General features: G+C 37.6%; 1 protein-coding gene across 1 annotated transcript in view; it reads right to left on the bottom strand.

The window, feature by feature from the left end:
• LOC136809470 (uroporphyrinogen decarboxylase-like) overlaps positions 1-636 on the bottom strand; it is a gene marked incomplete in the record, with an annotated part of 7,518 nt that extends 6,882 nt beyond the window's left edge. Inside the window, 2 exon segments of the mRNA XM_067066004.1 lie at positions 24-103; positions 492-636. Of these exon segments, the coding sequence (XP_066922105.1) occupies positions 24-103; positions 492-615 (204 nt within the window).
• Positions 637-19,909: the final 19,273 nt, after the last annotated feature.

Raw genomic sequence — 19,909 nt, 5'->3', positions numbered from 1 at the left:
ACAAAATATCGAAAAAAAATCACCTGCATGGTCACTTCACAAGCCAGTTCTCGTGTTCGGCAAACTTTGAAAAATTCATGTTCTAAACGTACTTCTCGAAATTCTAAAAATGAAAAATGAGCATTGAAAACATAAGACGGCTAACAAATCAAAAAGAACTTTTGGCGGAAATTTAATTTGGCAGATGGCTGAAAAAGTTTTTTCAGAGGGAATTCAATTTGGCGGTGAACTTGAAAAATTTAATTTGGCAAACGAAGGACATTTTTGTCCGAAAAATACCATTAAAAAAAGGAAAAACCTGTTTTAAAGCCTGAAATAGCACACATTTGGGGGAATGAATGGAGCAACTTAAATTTTATCAGCCAAATTTTCTTCCCACCAAAATTTCTTCCTTTAATGTAGTCAGAACAGAATCAGAAGAAAACGTTAGTCAGAATAGAATAAAGTTGATATTTGACAATGATGGGTTTGAGGAAAAGATAGATACAGACCTGGCAGATACCTTCCAGCTTGTCTCATTACCCATATTGGAATTCTTGAGACCTCTTCACCTCGAGCTGCTTTCAATAACAAATCATTTTTCAATGGTGGAAATTTCTGGTCTATTTCATTCATTGTTTATTAGTTTTCCTAAAAATAAGTAAAAGTCACATGATACATTGCAATATGGGTTATATTTTTCGAGTTAAGATTTTTTGTTTAGGTTATTAAATGAAAGGAGTTTGTTGATAGGTGGTTACTCTCCAACGTCATCCACATAGTATGTACAGAAAAATTTTCAAAATATTTGACACCACTCCCCTTATACCCACCCAGAGAACTTTAATAAATTTGAAGGAGAATATGAGGCAATTTATGAGGCTTTTTGTGAATTTGAAAACTGCCAATTTCTTTGACTTTTTTTAACATGATGACAGGGATGTTTAGGTGAAGTTCAAAAATTTCAAAAATTTCAAAAAATGGATCCTGTTAAGACTCTGACCCCCTTCCCCCCTTCCAAATCAATGGCCGAAAAGTATATACTTTTAATAGCCTGAAATTACCTATCTCCCCACAGGTTCTTTACTGTTCTTTTTCTTTGCTAACATTGTAATGCTTCTTTTCTTCATTGGGAAAACATGTGACAGGATTGGAATGGTTTTATCATGAGGGAGGGGGTAAATTGACGATTAGTATTTTTTGAGACTATGGGACACTGCAAGGAGCTTCTATTGTAAGTGAGATTTCCCTTCTTTTTTTAAACTCTTTTTGATGGTATGAACATTAACCCCCTCCCACCTTACGGCCTGAGCTGAAGCTGTTAAAAAAAGGCTTCAACGACCCCCTTAAGGGCTGGAAAAATTTTACTGTAAGTTCTGGTAAGTTGGTTATCGACATCCCTCATATAATTCTGACACCCTTCTTTAGAGATGGAAATAAAAGGAAGGTCCAAATCGTAAGTTGGTCTAATGCCGACATCTTTAATTTGGTCAAATTAATCCCAATATAGCGAGGTCTGTGTGGGTCTGTTAGCATCAATCGTAAAAGGGGTTACGCACGGAGAACGAGTCTCGTGTTCGCAAAGCGAAAGGGATTCTATAGACGCCTCGAGCCCACTACGCACTAGTTATGTAAGAAGAGGTCGAGGCTATCAATCCGCTGCTCAAAAGAATATCGTACTTCCGAAAATCCGTTACGATTACGTTAGATTCGAACAAAAACATTCGACAAGTTCCCGCCAAAAATATGAACATCAAAAAAGAAAAATCTTCAAAATAAATGCAGCAGCTTTTTCAGAGATGTGAAATCATTATACATTATACGCAGAAAAATAAGATGTATTGTATTTTTTCGATTGAGAAGAAGAAGTTCTTCATCATTGCATTTCTCTATCAGATTGATAACACTTTTTGATGCATAGATAGATGAGAGAAAATGCATACTGGTTTAAATAGCTATAAATGGTTTGAAACAACATTTTTGCAATAAAAACTAATTGGGGAACTTCTCGACTTTCAACTATCGTCAAGGTGTAAACGTGTGGAATTATCGAAGTAAGATGTGTTGATTGTTGAAGAATTGATGCTGAAAAGTCAAAGACACAGTTTTGTGGGTTTTGAGGCTAATCATAGCGGAATAGCGGCTAGACGAAAAAAATCGTGAAAAAAACAACTGAATTTCATTTTTAGGGCCCGCATATTGTAAATTTTGCAAATTTTTCTTACGCGCATGCGTTTGCCAAAAGAGTCGCACCCCGCTCGCTTATGCACGCTCCGTGCGTGATAAAGAGACTTCAGAAAGTGATAAAAGCATGAAATTTGGCAGAAATGATCCTTGGAGAGTTAAAAACTTAATTTTAAACAGAAAATTTTGTCACCTGACCACCCGCCAGATTGATCAGGCATTTGATATCTATGCAAGTTACCCGACTTCACACGGTATACTGTCAACGGTTCTCTCATAACGTGTCGCGATAACTTTCACTGCTAGCACACCCTTTTTAATTTTTTGTTTCAGTCTAAATGGCCGGATGCCGCTTGGAGAATCAGAGGACGTCCGCCGCCTAACCGCTTACTGCACAATATGATGAACAAATAACCAGTGAGCTCAAACGCTCCATCCGTACTGCTTCTGATTTATTTTTCTACATCTCAGAGCGCATGGACATTCGTGCATGTTTTTTTTTGTTACAGATTTTTTTCATATTTCGATTTAGAAGTCTACTCAATGCGGAAGAGAATTTGTGTATTTTATAATCCGAGGTTCATTAACTCAATTTAAATGACTATAGAGGTTCAGTGAAATGTTGGCCCAATTGCCATCTCATGTTTTGTCAGAGAGTCCCAAGTTCTGATCTCAGGTTAAAATGAAGGGAGAAATGTCCGGAGTGAAAAGTGACGTTTTTTCGTGCTCCAGAACACCGGAAAATTACGGAGCACTTTTGGCGTTCTGGAGCACGATTTTTGGCGATTATGTTCAAATATAACAGACCTTTGTTATGCTGTCTAATTACTAAAATCTAAAAGTTTTCTCCAGGTTTTTTCAATCCTGGGATTACACTACGAGGGCAGTTCCGCCTGCTTATTTTCCTTTCGACGTTTGAGCCCCGGGGATACTTAATAAACAATTGAATTGAATTGAATATATTTTTGCTGCAACACAGCAGGATAACCCCTTACAAAAAAAAATAGATTTCTCTAATACAATGGGGAACCTAGAAGAAACTGAAAAATTATTACAGAACTAAAGAAAAAATGAATAAACGATTATCATAATATTAATAGTGACAACAAAATAATGAATATAAGAAATATTTTAATTTTTATTTTATGACAATTTCTTTGAGTAGTCTTATCTATAAAGTTCTTCCTGTTACACCACCCACCCCCTCCCACCCTGGGAAAACACACTAAGTTCACGTATACACACACACACACACACACACAAAGATTATTCGTCTTCAGCTTTGTATTTGTCTAAATATAATTTTGTAGCTAAAGATTTTAGTTCATCAGTATCAAGGTTGTGAAAATCAGTGTCAGGATGATTTATTAGTAACTCATTCCATTGTTTTGACGAAAGACGAGAGAAAGAGTTAAGTCCAAAATTTGTGGTTTTGACCGTTTATTTAGCTTTGCCCCTGGTGACAGTTTTGTGATCAATTTCATCAAAATTAAGTGTTGATAGGACATCAGATGGAAGATTACCCTGGAGGTATTTTTGAATAAATAAGATATTCATTACTTTCACCTGATCAAAGATTTTGAGTAATTTAAGCTAAGCAAACAGAGGAGTGGCAGAAGTTCTTGGCTCACTAAAGGTCATGAGTCTTAGTGCAGTGTTTTGAAGAGTAAGCATCCTATGTGTGACAGTATTGTCACACAGTCCCCAGAGTTGACTAGCATAGCGAACATGAGAAGCAAAAATTGCATGATAAATGTTTAGAAGGATGTGAATTGGAACATAGTGACGAAGTTTGGATATTGCCCCATTTGCCCTTCTCAATGTAGCAGCAACGAAAGAAGTATGAACCTTCCAGTTTAGATGATTGTCAAGGTGAACACCCAAATACTTCACACTCTTACTTGGTGATAGAATTTTCCCGCAAAGCTTAATTCTTGGAATACAGTCCATCTGTCTCCAAGGGGAACGAAAAATAAGAAACTCAGTTTTGCTAGCATTCAAAGAAATTTTGTTGGCATTAAGCCAGCTGACTAAAACTCTGAGATCAGCATTAACCCTCCCACAAAGACTCCAAACAGTTTTTGAAAAATTTAGATAAAAGAGATTTTAAGATTAATGTTGAAATATGTATTTTTCGATAAATTTAGGGGATACTCAATAAAAAATAAGGTGGTTTTAGACAAATCTTTGACAAAATTGGCGTTTCTTTCTGTTCTAATATATGCAAATCACGTCAAAAAAAGAATACACTTCAGCCTTTACTTTCACTTTCGCTTTTGTGTTACGGGAATCTGATTGGATCATGGATGAACACCACTCGCTAACAAATTCTGATTGGCTGTAAGTCTTTAACTTCGGGATTCTGATTGGATCATTCCCCGTGCCACGGCTGGAATTTGATTGGTTGAAAGTTTCTGAGCATGAATTTTGATTGGATGAATACCAGAAAAGTAAACAATAGTATGTAAGTATTTTGCTTATCAAAACCCAAAGATTTCCAGGGGGTTTTATTTACTTTGTATGACGATAATTAAGCCTACAAAGCACCGAGAAAAAAGAATAGGTGTATTTTGTAATGTAGAATATGATAGTGTGAATCTTTTTGAATTTCTATGTTTCCAAGGATTTTTTCTCAATTTAACTATACCTGAGGTACCTGTTGCTAAGACCTTATGTTAAAAACGAAACTGATTACGGCAAAAATTCCTCAAAATAGCGATTTTCGTAATACGGCAAACAGGGGGGGGTCAGTGTAATAGAAGGCGGCACGTATGTGTAGTACAAGGTATTTTACAAAACTTGACACCCACCCACCCCTGAAGTACACCATACTACATGGAAAAATCCCAAAACCACCCCATACCCCCTATTTACTACCGGGTAGTACCTGGAAAAAACCAAAACCACCCCATACCCCCCATTTACTACCGGGTACTACCTGGAAAAATCCGGAAAATAAAGAAACTTTTTTCCGAAAATCGGAAATGGGTTAACATTTTTCCAAAAATTGGTAAATCGGGAAACTTTTTTTCGGAAAATTGGTAAATCGGGAATTGGGAAAACTTTTTTCAAAAAATCGGAAAAACAGGAAAAATTTTCTCAAAAATCCAAAATGTGTGAGAAATCCAACTTTTCAAAAATTACGTGAGACCATGTGGAAATGCATGAGTCTCACACCCAATGCGTGAGAGTTGGCACCTCTAATGTAAGAATGTTGAATGTTTGAATTCAAATGTTTGAATGTTTACATTGACTCTATAAACCTTCATTTCAGTGGGATATGGTAGGGTTTCAATTCATTCCAAGAAGTTTGGAAGAATGATCTTGGACAAACTTGGCTTGATCGATTTATAAAAAAAGAACAACTTTACATTTTTATTTTAGCAGATAATTTCTGAACCTTTTTGTTTCCACACTGTTAACATTGACTTTGGACCCAACACCCCTATTTTGGTACACAGGTAGTAAAAATCAAAATCGATTTTGGTCCCAACACCCCAATTATAGTACACAGGTAGTACATGACAAATTTTTTTCTCAAACACCCACCCACCCCAGGATACATGCCACCTTCTAGTACACTGACCTGCCGCAAATATTGAAACTTGACTGTACTGAATATAATGTGACAAATTCAATTTCACTAATGGCTGGCTCAAGACTTCTAGGGACAAATAATTTTTTGTAACCATGTTTAAACGTTTTTTGAGAACGTGTTAAAATCACTTGCTCTGGAAGCATCGGAAGAGCTTTCCGGAAAGGAAATTGGTTGTTTTTAGCTGCTACAGAAAACTCTTTAAAGTTTCTGGAGTGCCGGGAGGGGACTGAAAATATGATGGTCGTAGCCTGGGTATCCAGACTAAAAATTTCAGAAAAAACAACTCTTAGGCGGCAATCATAAATATCTTCGTTTCGCGTCGCCTGATCGACTCTCGAAAATTAAGTAGAATTGAGTTGGTGACTCGGTAAATTTGTCTGACTTTTTCTGTCAATGACGTTTCCTTTGTTCAAAAATTTTATTATTGCCGATTTTTTGCAAGCAATTTCTAGCGCATTTGCAGCATTTTGACTTTGTTTATCATTACATGCGGCATTTTGGGTCGGAGGTCACAGTGTTCAAAGGTCATAATTTGAGACAACCCTTAACACACCGTTGTTTTGGCTGCTGGCTGGCTGGCAGTTTCCTTCAAGAATACACTCCAAAAATGGATGATGGAGGTAAGAAAACCCGAAAATTTTTACGACCGACCAATCAACTCACTTTTTAGACCGAAAATAAAGATATTTTAAGATTGTTGCCTTACCTCAACATACTTTATTGCATGAAAATTTTGCTGCATGAAAATTTCGCAGTCATTTTAATTTTGCAGTTTTTTTGCCGAAAATTGCATTTCATGGCATTTTAATTTCGCGGTCCAGGAGAAAAAGTGTATTTTGCGGAATTTTAATTTCCCGGTTCTGAAAACTTGAAAGAAAAAAATTGGATTTTTAAATTTTTTCTTAGCTATTCTTTATCACAAACAAGAAATAAGGCGTTGTTTTAGTTATCCTTTTAACTATATTTTCCTTTAAAACAAGTTGAATCAGTTAAATGCATCCTCTTAAATGTTCCTCTCTGGTTCGAAAACCTCATCATCGTCATCGTCATCGGTATCCTCATCTGATTCACAGGGTTGGTAACCACGAAGCTGCTGGTCTTCCTCTGACATTTTAAGATACTTTCATTTATGGGTCGACCTGCCAAAAAAGCGCGATTTTTTTTTATTTTGGAAAAAAACGGGAAAAAAACGGTTTTTTAAACATTTTAATTTCGCGGTTGACCGTTATTTTCTTTGCGGTCGACCACGAAACCGTAAAATTTTCATGCAGTAAAGTACAAAGTTTCTAAAATTATAGAGTCTGATGCATCTAAAAAAAAGTCTGATACAGTTTGTTTGATAACGTATATATCAGTCAGGCACATCATGGCAAATGAACGGGGTATTTTTCACTTGCATGGGTGGCAAATGCAAGGGGTCGAAAACAAAAGTGATGTAATAGCACTGAATACCCCACGCAATTGAACCGGGTTGGAAATATTTTGCTTCATTTCAAAGAACTGCATAGATGAAATTTTTTTTCCATGGGTCAATTTTGTCTTCGAAGATTGAAGAAACTTTTAACGAAAAAATAAAGTTCCCAGTCTTCTTCCTTTTTTCCCATTTTCAGTTTGAAGTTCATTTTTATTCATTTTCACGTTTTTAGCCTGAGACGTCCTATCTCATTTACACTGGGTGACGAATACCCCATGCAAATGCTCACCCATTCATTTGCTAGGATGTGCCTGACTGTATATGTGAGTGAACCCTTGTTGACAGACTTCAAAACTTTGAAAACCCAGGCAGACACACATAATTAACTTACCATACAGTCCTACCATACAATCCTCTCAATTGCACGCTTATGTTCCGAGGCTGTAAGCGCGCAATTGCACGGTTAATCAAAATGGCAGAATTTTTATACACGCTTATCGAAATTGTTCTGAAACGGGCGGTAAGCGTTAAGCAAGGTTGACAGGTGACGGCTTTTGCGGTAAGCGTGCAATTGCACGCTTTAAAATTTCTTATATTTTTGACACGCAATTCCTTCCGAAAGCTCTGTTGAATTTCAAAAGCCTAGGGCAGTTTTACTCAAAATTTATCATAGAAGAAGATTCCGTAAAAATGGATCGCCCGTTAAACCATGCCTTTGCCCGAATTAGAGAATTCTGAACCCCTTGAAATCCCTAAGCAATTTCAACCGGGGCGGGAGCGGGCGTAAATTATAACCATGCAATTGCGCGCTTACGCCCTCGGAAGATAAGCGTGCAATTGAGAGGATTTCCCAGACTGCCATAAAACCTTCTTTTACAAGCAAATACAAAATCAATAAACTTTCAAAACTACTTTAAAACTACATCAAAACATCAGCCACAAATTATAAAGGCTCCTTTCCAGGCGGCCATTTTGTTTAGAAATGAACTAGTGTTTTCATTTTCATTTGTTTATGTTATTTTACAACGCAGCTTTTCGCCATAAATTATGCGCGCGCACATAGAAAAATATTGAAAAGCCCGCAAAAATTCTGCTCAGTGACTCGGGAGCGAATAGACCAATCAGATACACTCGCATATGCAGGGACAAATATCCCTGCAGACCAGACCGTAAACCAGATACAAGATGATAAAAATCTAGATGGTGAAATAGTTTACGGTACGACCCTCGACATGGCCCGAGAATTCTTGGGCCAAAACTTTTATTGGAATGCACATAAAGCCCGAGGATGGCCCGAGGATGGCCCGAGTTTTCGGGCCGCGAGCGGGCCTCACGCGGGCTAACTTTTGAAATTATGATTTAAACCTGCGTGTAATTTCAGGACTGCATTTTTTCAATATTTTCTCTAGAAAAACTTGATTTCACTTAAATATTTGCTATTAAATTGGTCCTGGTTTTAAACTTTGAAGCGTGGTCCACGAGGAGTTTGTTAAGTTTATTTAGCAAGATGAACTGGATGGAACGCGACGAAATAAATTAAAATTAACATTTTCACACATTTTCAACGTCATTTTCACGTTTTTAATTTCATTATGACTGGAAAAGCTGGATTAATCAATGGAATCTTCTCTGACACAGGCACAAAGGTATAGGTTGAACAGTTTACGTCTTAAGTCGTAGCCCGAACGTGGCCCGAATGATTTGGGTCAAGTTCGGGCCAAAAGAATTGATAGGGTCTCTCGGCCCGAACATGGCCCGAAGAGGCCCGAAAATTCTCGGGCCATTTCGAGGGTTGTTTTACGGTCTGGCAGTCCGGCCGGGGGGTGGAGACAAAACGCAGAACGGCGGAATGCCGGAATGCCGGAACCGGAATAGGTGTTCCGGCCGGAATAGCTATTCCGCGGAATATGATTTTTTTAATTTTTTTTATTTTTTGTATTAGCTATTCCGCGGAATATGATTTTTTATTATAATAATAATCTTTCTCTTTTATCACCCCTGAGGGTATATCTATGTACATAATCATCCATAATCACCCATTACCACCCATAATCACCCATAATCACCTATAATCAGAAGCAGCCAACGAGCCCATTTCCCCAAAATATCTGTTTCCCTTTTCCAGGAGAGAGCTTTTTTTTGAAAAATGGGGAAACAGATCCGATTTTCTAGGAGAGACCTTTTCCTTAAAACTATCTGTTTCCCCGCTCCAGCTGATGACGTCATCAGAGAGAAACAGATCAATATTTCTAGGAGATGACATAATAAATTGGGAAACAGATATCTGTTTCCAAAAAAGATGATATTGCATTGGAAACAGATCGAACTTTATGGGGGAAACAGATATCAATAACAAAAAGAAAGGGAAACAGATGAAAATTTCCAGGAGAGGGGAACAGATATCCTATTTGGGAAAACAGATCAAAATTTTAATTCTGAAAATTGTGGAAACAGATCAAATTTTCTAGGAAAGATACTTTGAGATTAAAAATTTAGGTTTTGCGGAGAAACAGATCTTCATTTCTAGGAATAAGATTTTTGAAATATTCGGCCAACAGATCAAATTTTCCAGGAAGGCTATGTCTGGGAAACAGATATTTAAAAAAAGGTCCTCGTTGGATGCTTTCGTATAATCAGCAATCGGCTACCTCATTGGCTGTTTTTCGTATATAAAGGAATGCACTCGTGCACTCGCTTGTGAAGTCATTCTAATACACCTTTCCCGGGGTGTTGTTTGGGATTTTATGTTTGAGTGTTTCCCTTAGATATAACTAAGATAGAACTAGATTAATTATACCTCACGGAAAATTTGACCGGCTAAAACCGCCGTACGACCCGGCAATCGTCTGTACGGGGACGTCCTGCAGCGTACCTTGCGCGGCCCGTAGCCCGGCGACCGGTAACAGTGGAGTGATGAAATTTGGCATGCTCCCCCCCTTCGATATGCTTGACGTCTCCAGAAAGTTTCAAGTCGTGAGACCAACCCAGTCCGGCGCTAGGGGAATGGGTTATTCACCGTCCCGTACGGGTCCTTTACGGTCTCTTAGCGCCCATCCGTCAACTTTTCAGGACTTCAGCACAAGTGTTACGCGTAAGCCAAATCGCGTATTACGAACAACCTCTAAATTGCCGAGTACAGGAGAAAAAAAATCGAAATTCAAAATGGCGGCCAAGCCCACGCTGATAACTATCAAAAATCTTCGTTTTTCAATCAGCTATTGCAGCTCAATAAATCAATGAAATAATTTGAAATAAAAAGTAAACAAACCTTGAACCTTTCATGAATCCAAATAAATAAAAGTATTCATCTAAAGTGAAGATTACATTTCAAAATAAAACGATTTCCAAACCAACCTAAAGTCAGTGTCTGCCAACTAAAAATTTCTCTGCGGGGTCACTGGCAAGGAGTTACGACTTCAGACTTTAGATTCCAATTCTTGTATAGGCTGCAACTACACTGCCAAATGATCTGTATTACAAAGACTTCCAAATGGGTCCATAAGTTAAGAAAATGAGATTATCATCTAGCACGGGGGTTTTGTTTTTAAAAACAAACTTCAAAATAAAATTGTTAATGAACTTCTTACTTAAAATACCACTTACTTACATAATTTATTTATGATATAACACCCCTTTCTTAAATAAATGGCCTCTTAAAGTCTTTTATGTTTGCCGCAAAAAGGGAGAAAAATTTAATTTGACCCCCGGTTTTTTCTCTCTTTTTCTAGCCATTTCCCGCGTGTTAGTGTAGACACAACTTTAATCCGGGGAAATGAAGCGTTTTTATTGGTCTAAAATCACGGATGGTCACGTGACCAGAATTTTTATCCAGGGAAATGCCGTGGCCGCAATGTTTTGCGTTAGTGAGATTGACCATTTTGTTGTTTAGATTTGAGCGGGTGAAATTTCTGTACAAACCAAAATATGGCTTCGTTGGAATACCGGTTGAAACACTTGTGTCAGACCTATTTTTTCGGAATCTGCACCCAAAAAAACATGAAACATCAAAACCTGGATAAAAAGGTGACTTTGACCCGCTTCGATCTGGGGATCCCTAGTGCGTGAAACCAACGCTTTCAACCACTGGACCAACTTCTAGCCGTGTTTTACTGAAATTTTTCAGCGATGTAGTCATACCTTCGTTAGCTTGACTTGGCCCAGATGGAAAAAAATATATTCATATTCCGCGGAATACAAAATATAAAAAAAAAATCATTATTCCGCGGAATAGCTATTCCGGCCGGAACAGCTATTCCGGTTCCGGCATTCCGTCGTTCCGCCGTTCAGTGTTTTGTCTATACCCCGGCTGGCTGCCGGTGATGATGCAAACAGCTAAAACAATTCTTCAATGGCTACCCTAAAAAATGCTAAAACCAAAATCATCTAAACAATAAACTCTACATAACATTCGTTTTAACGCAAATAGGGCTGGTGTCCGCAGTATGACTATCTGTTTTGAGTACCAATCAAAATTTGCTGCCCACGCTGGTTTCTGCTGAAAAAGTCTTCCCGGTCATTTAATGTGTACAGTATGATCACTTAAAAACGGCAGACGTCTTCGATTGAAAGAGGACCTGTAAGTTTGTATGGCGTGGTCAAACCCTGAGACGTATTCCGTTCTAGCTTTGCTCTTGAATGTTAATAACATAATTGTCAAGTCACCACTTCTCAATTCTCATGTGTTATGGAGATAAAAAGCTATATTTTCCCAAGAAGAATTGCGATATTTTACCTCTGTCATGTCAAAGTTCTGATAAACATAAACTAAATACATCACAAACATGGTAGACAAAGCTGTGACTGCATCTGCAGATTTGTTAACCAGACACTTTTGTTTTGTCGCCGCTTGTTTTTCACTATAAGATTGGTTGAGTTTACTGGAAACATAGATGATCCAAATTATTTTTTTATTATTTGGTTAGTCCTTTTTGTCTTTCCTCATTTATTTTGTTGCTTATTTTAGTCAGACCAATGATAATAACAAGGGAATGTCAATCGAACACAATCGAATTCGATTGTTGGGATTGTCAATTGAATCAATTGAACCCGATCAAACTCAATCGAAATGATCAATCGAATCGATTGAACCCAATTGAAGTGATCAATCGGACAATAGACCTTTTTTCAAAGAGGCCACCCTGTTGAATAATCATGTAGTCCAGCAGAAAAACAATAATAAAACCGTGCATAATTATTTTATTTACAATACCTAATTATGCATGGCTCTATCATTGTTTTTATGGCTGGACTACATAATTATTCAACAGGACGTCCTCTTTGAAAAAAGGTCTATCGAAATAAATCAAAGTCGAAAAAAATGTACTAGCCGTATTGTATAAGGGTTGTGAAGCGATCCAGACTCCACCTCGATTCGCAAGTTGCTAGCAAAATAATAGACACTCTGATAAAACCCCAAAAGAGACAGGGTCTTAAGCCTTATAATACCCCAAACACACCACACAAACCTCGGCGGCACAACTCTCGCCACCCCGCGTAACGATCTTTCTTTCATTCTCCTAGTGCTTTTAATGTAAATGGTGCCTTAAAAAATCGAACGATATTCGTCGAACGTTCGAACATTTTTATTCGAATCGTCTGCGTCTCTGTCGAAATCATCAAAAGTAAACAAAAAAGCAAAAATCTATAAAGATGGCTTGTTGTTGGTTCTTGGCCAGTTTTGATTTGTTTTCTTGACAAATTCACCAAATTTGATTACCTCCGTACCTCTTTATCATTGAATATCCACTTGGTTTTGCAAAGTAAGTTTAGTTCACTTAAAAGTTATCTGGCACTCAGATGGTGAAATTTTCATCCGACACGCTAAAGCTCTATCTGAAGGTCGGGAAAATTTTCCACATCTGGAAGGTTTACATTGCGGAATTTTGCGAGACCGCGTCAAGAATTTTGCATGCAGCGGGATGTCTGGTAACCCGGCCCTCATTTTCGGGGATTGGCGGGTCCAACCAAAATACCTTTAGCTTTACGGGATAGGGCTGTTGAACCCGACTGAGGATGCGGCACATCAAAGGCCGACTATCATTCCTCTCCGATGGGAAATTGGCCCGCTCCCTTTCTTTAGAGCTTTAGCGTGGGCCGCAGCGCGCTAATTCGCCATCGGAATATATTAGATAAACTTAAAAGAGCTCTCCTCCCGCCCGCGCGACCAGCAAACACTTCTTCTCATTTATTGACCTTATTCTTATTTGATACTTGATGGTTACTTTTAAAAGTCAAGGAATGATGAAGATCTTTTCTGTCATCTTTCAAACTATTTTTTTCCATTTAACAGCAAAATAAACATTTAAAACCGAAGAACCATTGTTTAGATGCGTACGCCCGCGCGGCAATTTGATTGATCAACTTCAGATTTTAAGTCCGTGTTTCGGCTTCCGGTATTTTTTTGCTGTTCACTGCTAGGGTACACCATTTTAAAACGGCATTTTTCGCAGTCCTAGCTACCAAACCGAGAAAATTTTCGTGGCTTTAACCCAAAGCCTTCAAGGTCATTTTGACAAAATCATCGGTTTGAAGATGTGATTTATATAGCAAATTTTATAGCAAATTTTCGCTTGGGATAGAAGTTATTAAAGGTACGTGCACACAATGTAGCAAAACTGCTTCGCTCATAAATTCGCTTCGCAAAAATTTCGATTGGGTTCGATTGGGTTCGATTGTCCGACCGATCACTTTGATTGAGTTCGATCAGGTTCGATTGATTCGATCAATCATTTCCGATTGGTTTAGGCTTACATCTAGGCTTACATCGTCGTAGCGTAGGAGGAATAGAAGACGATTTACCTCGTCAGCCCATTTTACGCCGGCCCCTTTTATGCTTGGGCCTATTACGCCACAGCTCAATGTTTTTTATTTTAAGCCTGGCCCTACAGACCCCTAACGCCAGCCCTTATCACGCCAGCGATGAAAAAATAACGCCAATATAAGAGCTGACGTAAAGGGATCTGATGAGGGTAGAAAGAAAGGAACGATCACAGCGTTTATCGTTTGGATTTTTTAGTCCTCAAGGAAACTTGGAAAAAAAGGAAACTTATCAAAGGCAATCCAATTCAATCGAAACCAATCGAATTGATCGATCGAATTAATCGAACTCAATCGAATTCAATCAAAACCAATCAACCGAGAAAAAAATGTAAATATTCGATTGGGTTCGATTGTCCGATCAATCACTTCGATTTGAGTTCGATCGATTCGACCAATCAGTTCGATTGGTTTCGATTGAGATCGATTGGTTCGACAATCAAAATTTTCGATTGAGATCCCCTGGTAATAAACACAACTTTATACCGTCGTCTTTTCCATTCATTTTGCATATTTCTAAAAAGATTCTTGTCACCTTTCCGGAATCTATTTTCCCAGGATCACCCGTAAGCCATTAGAAAGGGCTTGTTTCTAAATGGTTCTTGACCAGTTTTGATTTGTTTTCTTGACAAATTCGATAAATTTGATACCTGTACCTCTTTATCCAGTAGCAGTATATTAACCTGAGATCAGATTGTGGTTGTTTTCTGCCCACCACGCTGAAGCTCTAAAGGGATGGGTGAAAACATACAATCTGACGAATATGCAATCTCGAAATCGTAAGGACCGCGTTTGCCTAAAAGGACTGGGGATGACAACAAAGTTTGAAGTTGCGTGATTGTGTTTATGAATAGGGCGCCGTATCAGTTTTTGACTTTCTGGCGCACAACAAGATTCTCGTTGTAAAACTTTCCGCGGGAGGACTATTTTCCTCAGATGTATAATTTTTAAGTGCCTTCAGAGGTTTACCGTGCACGTAAGAAAATTATGAACAGCTGTTATCAGGTTACAGTATATATAGTAGCAACTCTAGAAGATTTTTTAATTTTAATTTTTTTTCTCGAAACCTATCCTATCTTGTAGAGCTTTGAAAAAGAAAGAAAATGAGGGGTCATAGGCCTCCAGAGGATTAGTGGTTGTAAAGATATTCAAATTTTAGTGTCGAAAATTTGACTAAAAAGTGTCAAAAAAGGTTAGGAAAATAGCCAGACGGTGTCAATCGAACGAATCGAACGCCGAATCAATCGAACGCAATTTAACGCAATCGAATAATTGCAATTCGATTGTCGAACGCAATCGAAACACAATCGAATATTACCCAGGATTTCCTGTTCAATTGCTTCGATTACGTTTGATTGTATTCTATTACGTTCGATTGATTCAATTGTAATAGATTTTATTCGCTTTGGTATGGTACTTAAGCGCACGACCGCCCACGCTAAAAAGCTCTAACAGACAGTGAGGCTGGAACATCGATTTTTGAGGATTACGATTTTACCAGCTTTTTAGCGATTTTTGCCTCGCTAGCCCAAATCTCGCAACCTCTTTATCTTAAAGGATGATCGAAATTAGAGTTTTTCAGCGTTCCGAAAAAAACGCAAAGCAGAAATTTTTTCATCTTCACAAGATCGATTGTCAACAACAAAATACATCTTTTGGTCTTTGGGTTTGTTTCTGACGTTTTTCCTTCAAAGAATATCGATCACTTTCTTTTTCCCCTTGAGCGCGCGAGAAAAAAATGATTAGCTCGCATTCTCGCGCGGGCGAATAAAGATGAGGCGGCAATCTTGCACTGAGGGTGCTACTTAGTTTCCGCCCTATTTTGCGCCCACCATAGAATGGTCCAAATACGGGGGTATTCCAAATGATAAATGATGTCGTTCTGTAAGTGTTTTATTTTCTGATAGATACAAATAGTATATTGAATACTATTAGCTTATTCATTTAAATATTTTTGAGCCCAAATTTAAATATCTGGTTAAATAAAAAACAAATGACAGCAGTTTCTGTTTTTCCCTCAAACCCCCGGGAAAAGTTTTTTTGCCGACTTAGCTATTTTACAAATTTCGGAAAAGAACTCCCATAGGAATTCCGATTCATAACCCGATTGGTTCATTTCAGAACGGCTTCAAGAAAGTCATAATGGCAGATAATTTTAAAAGTTTCTCTGAGTAAATGTGTGTAATTTATTGATGTTGATGGCTTGTTGATTCTTTAAAGAAAAAAGATAACAGGTATAGCTTTTTCTAATCCTGGAATATTGAGGTTCCAGCTACACTGACAGAGTGATCCAATTTGATTTAATCGCAATCAAACTCAACCAACATAATCGTAATCGAACGAAATCAAAGATTAATCCAATGTAACTGACAATTAATCAAACCAATCGAGCATAGTCAAATATCAATCGAAACCAATCTAACTTTGCTCGAACGCGATCGAACACAATCGAATATTACCCAGGAATCGGCCGTTCGATTGAGATTCGATTACGTTCGAGAATCGAATCGCAATTATTCGATCGTGTTCGATTACGTTCGATTGGTTCGATTGCAATTTTTGTTCGAAGTTGTTCGATTGACACCGTCTGGAAATAGCTTGGAAAAATTCGAAAAATGTGTCAAAAAAGAAAAAAGAAAATTTTTCCAGTTTGTTAGATCTGACATATTGATATTTTGTAAGTGCACTTTATAGTTTTGATTCCCATAGACCTTTTTTTGAAGAGGCAGCCATGTTGAATAATTATGATACAGCCATGCATAATTACTGTATCATGCATATTTTAAAAATTATACATGGCTGTATCATTGTTTTTATGCTGAAGTACATAATAATTATTCAACATGGCTGCCTCTTTAAAAAAAGGTCTATTGAAGAATCATATTCCGGTTTTCATGATATTAGATGCTGTTTCAGAGCTTTAGAGTGAGCCTGTTATCATTGAATATCCACTTGGTTCTGCAAGGTAAAAGTTTAGTTCACTAAGAGCACTCCTCTCGCCCGCGCGACTTGCAAAAACCACTCATTAATTGATTAATTTATTGCCGATTTATTGACCTTTATTGGATACTTGATATGCTTGCTGTTAAAAGTCAAGGAATGATGAAGATCCTCTCTGTCACCATTCAAACAATGAGGTGGAAATTTGATAAACAAAGGCCCGTGGCCTCTCAGTCCCTTGCGAGACAAATGGCTGTAAAATCTCACTCTTCATATATTTGTTTCAATCTGTGATCCTAAGGCTTATGTTTTTTCTCATCTTCAATTTACTGAAGAAAGCGGGAATTTGATGCGAGAGTTAGATTGTCAACAAAGTGCCGTAAAAAATCATTGAATAAAAGAAGAACTTAAAATCTTAATAAATATTTTCATTTTGAAGAATGGGTGCAAAAAAGTGAAACATAGAAAAGTTTCATTTTTTATTGTTTTAATTGAAATGGGGGATTTGGAAAATTTTCTATGTTTGGTTTTTTGCACAAACCCCCGTAACTATGGGCGAGCACCCCTGTGCTAAGATGTTGCCTTGAAATCGAAAATGAAACCACTGAAAACGAAAGTAAAATCAGCCCGTACTCGAAATCCTGTAATCTTGATATAGGAGTTTTAAGTCTATACTGGGTGCCAGCGCAGCAATTTGATTAACTACTTCAGATTCTACAGTAAGTCTGTGTTTCGGCTTCCGGTAACTTTTTTGCTGTTCACTCCTAGGGTACCGTCAACTGCTCTAATATGGAACGATTGGTCGAAACATGGGGCTGTTGATATTCTGGCCTGTATTTTACCTACTGTTAAATCTCTTTGACAACAAATTTGTTTTGGTAACTCCACCAAGTTTATCAATCATACTTTCTGTCATAACATGTCACAATAACTTTCACTGATAACGCGCCCTTTTTAACTTTTTCGTTTTCATTCAAAATGACCGGACGCCGATTGGAGAATTAGAGAACGCCCGCCGTCTTAACCCGCTCTAACTAAGTCCCAAGTTAGAGCAGTTGACGGTACCGTGAGTGGTCCTAAATCCGACAGCGCTGCCTAAATTTGATGGGGTCTTTCAAAGATACAAACTAAAATAAAAACAAACCTTTCGCTGTGACGCAACGAAGATACCAAAGTGTCAACTAAACTGAGAGATTTGATACATTGAATAAATTAAACTAAATAACAATAATTGCTTCCTATACAAACATAATTTTTTATTACAATATGTACAACGTCATAAATGACAACAATAGTAATGTCAGCATCATAAAAAGTAATTATTTTTACAATTCACACTTTTTGAAATAACATAAGTTGACATCTTCACACAGCTTCACATTATACAGCAATCTTGTTGTATAGATGTTTTGTTTCGAGAGTTCTTGCAATAGATCTTGGAGAGGGAATGTTTGTAAACATAGAATTTTTTTCATAATAGTTATTTGGGGGGGGGTCGGAATTAGGCAGGGCTGTCGGATTTAGGACCACTCACGGTACCATTTTAAAACAGCATTTTTCGCAGTCCTAGCTACCAAACCGAGAAAGATTTTGTGGCCCTAAGCCAAACCATTCAAGGTCATTTTGACAAAATCATTGGTTTGAAGATGTGATTTATATAGCAAATTTTCGCTTGGGATAGAAGTTAAAGGTACGCGCACACAATGTAGCAAAACTGCTTCGCTTATAAATTCACTTCGCAAAATGTGACAATAAAGCCCCGCCGCGTTGGGCCAAGTGTCCTTTGATTTTGCCTCACCTCAATAGACCTTTTCGCCTTTCCATCCGCCATATTGAATTGTATGTAAAAATTATGATGGCTGAATTGCCGTGGTGAAATTCCCTTAGAAAGTATGCAAAACATATGCAAAAAGAAAGTATTAATATAAAACTTAAATGCATAATTGTCATTACAATAAAGTGTAATCTTGTAGAAGAAAGACTAAATTTGTTTCTCTTGAAAACTAAAAATAGTTATATTGGCTCATCTCTTAGAACAAGCACTCAAAAAACCATAACATTAGACATAAACCCAAGCTGAAAAATCACCAGCGAAGGTACAAAAATAGAACCGCCAAATGATCAAATTAAGACAGACAGCCTGAATTGATCTGAACCCCCTGATTTACAGCGGCTTTTACTAGCATGCTGCAATTGACCTTGTACATCAAAACGGGGATTAATACTTTCTTGCACGGGAAAGAATGTGTGACGTCATAATTACTGCTTTCAGTTTGCGTGTTTTGAAAGTTTAATGTGTAGTACTCTGTCTTTGTGGAATTTATTTATAAGATGCTTTGTTGTCTTTTTAATTTTGTGTAAACTTGCAAATGTTGCACACCTGAATATTTTGAGGAACGAGCAAGGCTGGCCCCCGTAGTAAATAATTTTTTTCTTTCAATCTTTTTATAAGAGGTCAGAGTTGATTTGCCAGCTTAACTTTATCGCAGCATTTTTGTGCAGCACCATCCAAATTTTTGTAACTTTAGCGCCCTTGAATGTTGAGCAAATTTTTGGGAAGTTGAGCCCAATCACCCAAATGTGTGAACAATGATGATGCCCAATGATATTTTAAGTGTTTTTGTTTTGAACTAATTATTCTAGTATCCGGAATTCCTCAGAAATCATTGGAAGAACCGAAGATCATAGGAAACTGTTCGCTCTTCCGTTCTTTTTTCATGATCTTTTCCATCATTGCTTTATACAGTCAACTTTCCATAACTCAAACTCCTCAATTCGATTATCTCCGTAAACTCAACGATTTTTCCAGTCTCTTGAGGAGATTCTTAGGCTATTGTGCCTCTCTAACTCAAATTTTCATAACTCGAACGATTACTGATTATCCCCTGGCGTTCCAGCACTTGACTAAATTACACTTCCCTACTTGCTCTTACTGAATTTTAATCATCAGGTATGATGATTAAAATGGTTCTTCCAAC

Source organism: Clytia hemisphaerica, unplaced genomic scaffold (genome assembly GCF_902728285.1).
Source record: "Clytia hemisphaerica strain Z4C2 unplaced genomic scaffold, Clytia hemisphaerica genome assembly, whole genome shotgun sequence".
NCBI lineage: Eukaryota > Metazoa > Cnidaria > Hydrozoa > Leptothecata > Clytiidae > Clytia > Clytia hemisphaerica.
The sequence above is the reverse complement of the archived record's forward strand: the minus strand, read 5'-3'. Positions and strand labels throughout refer to the sequence as shown.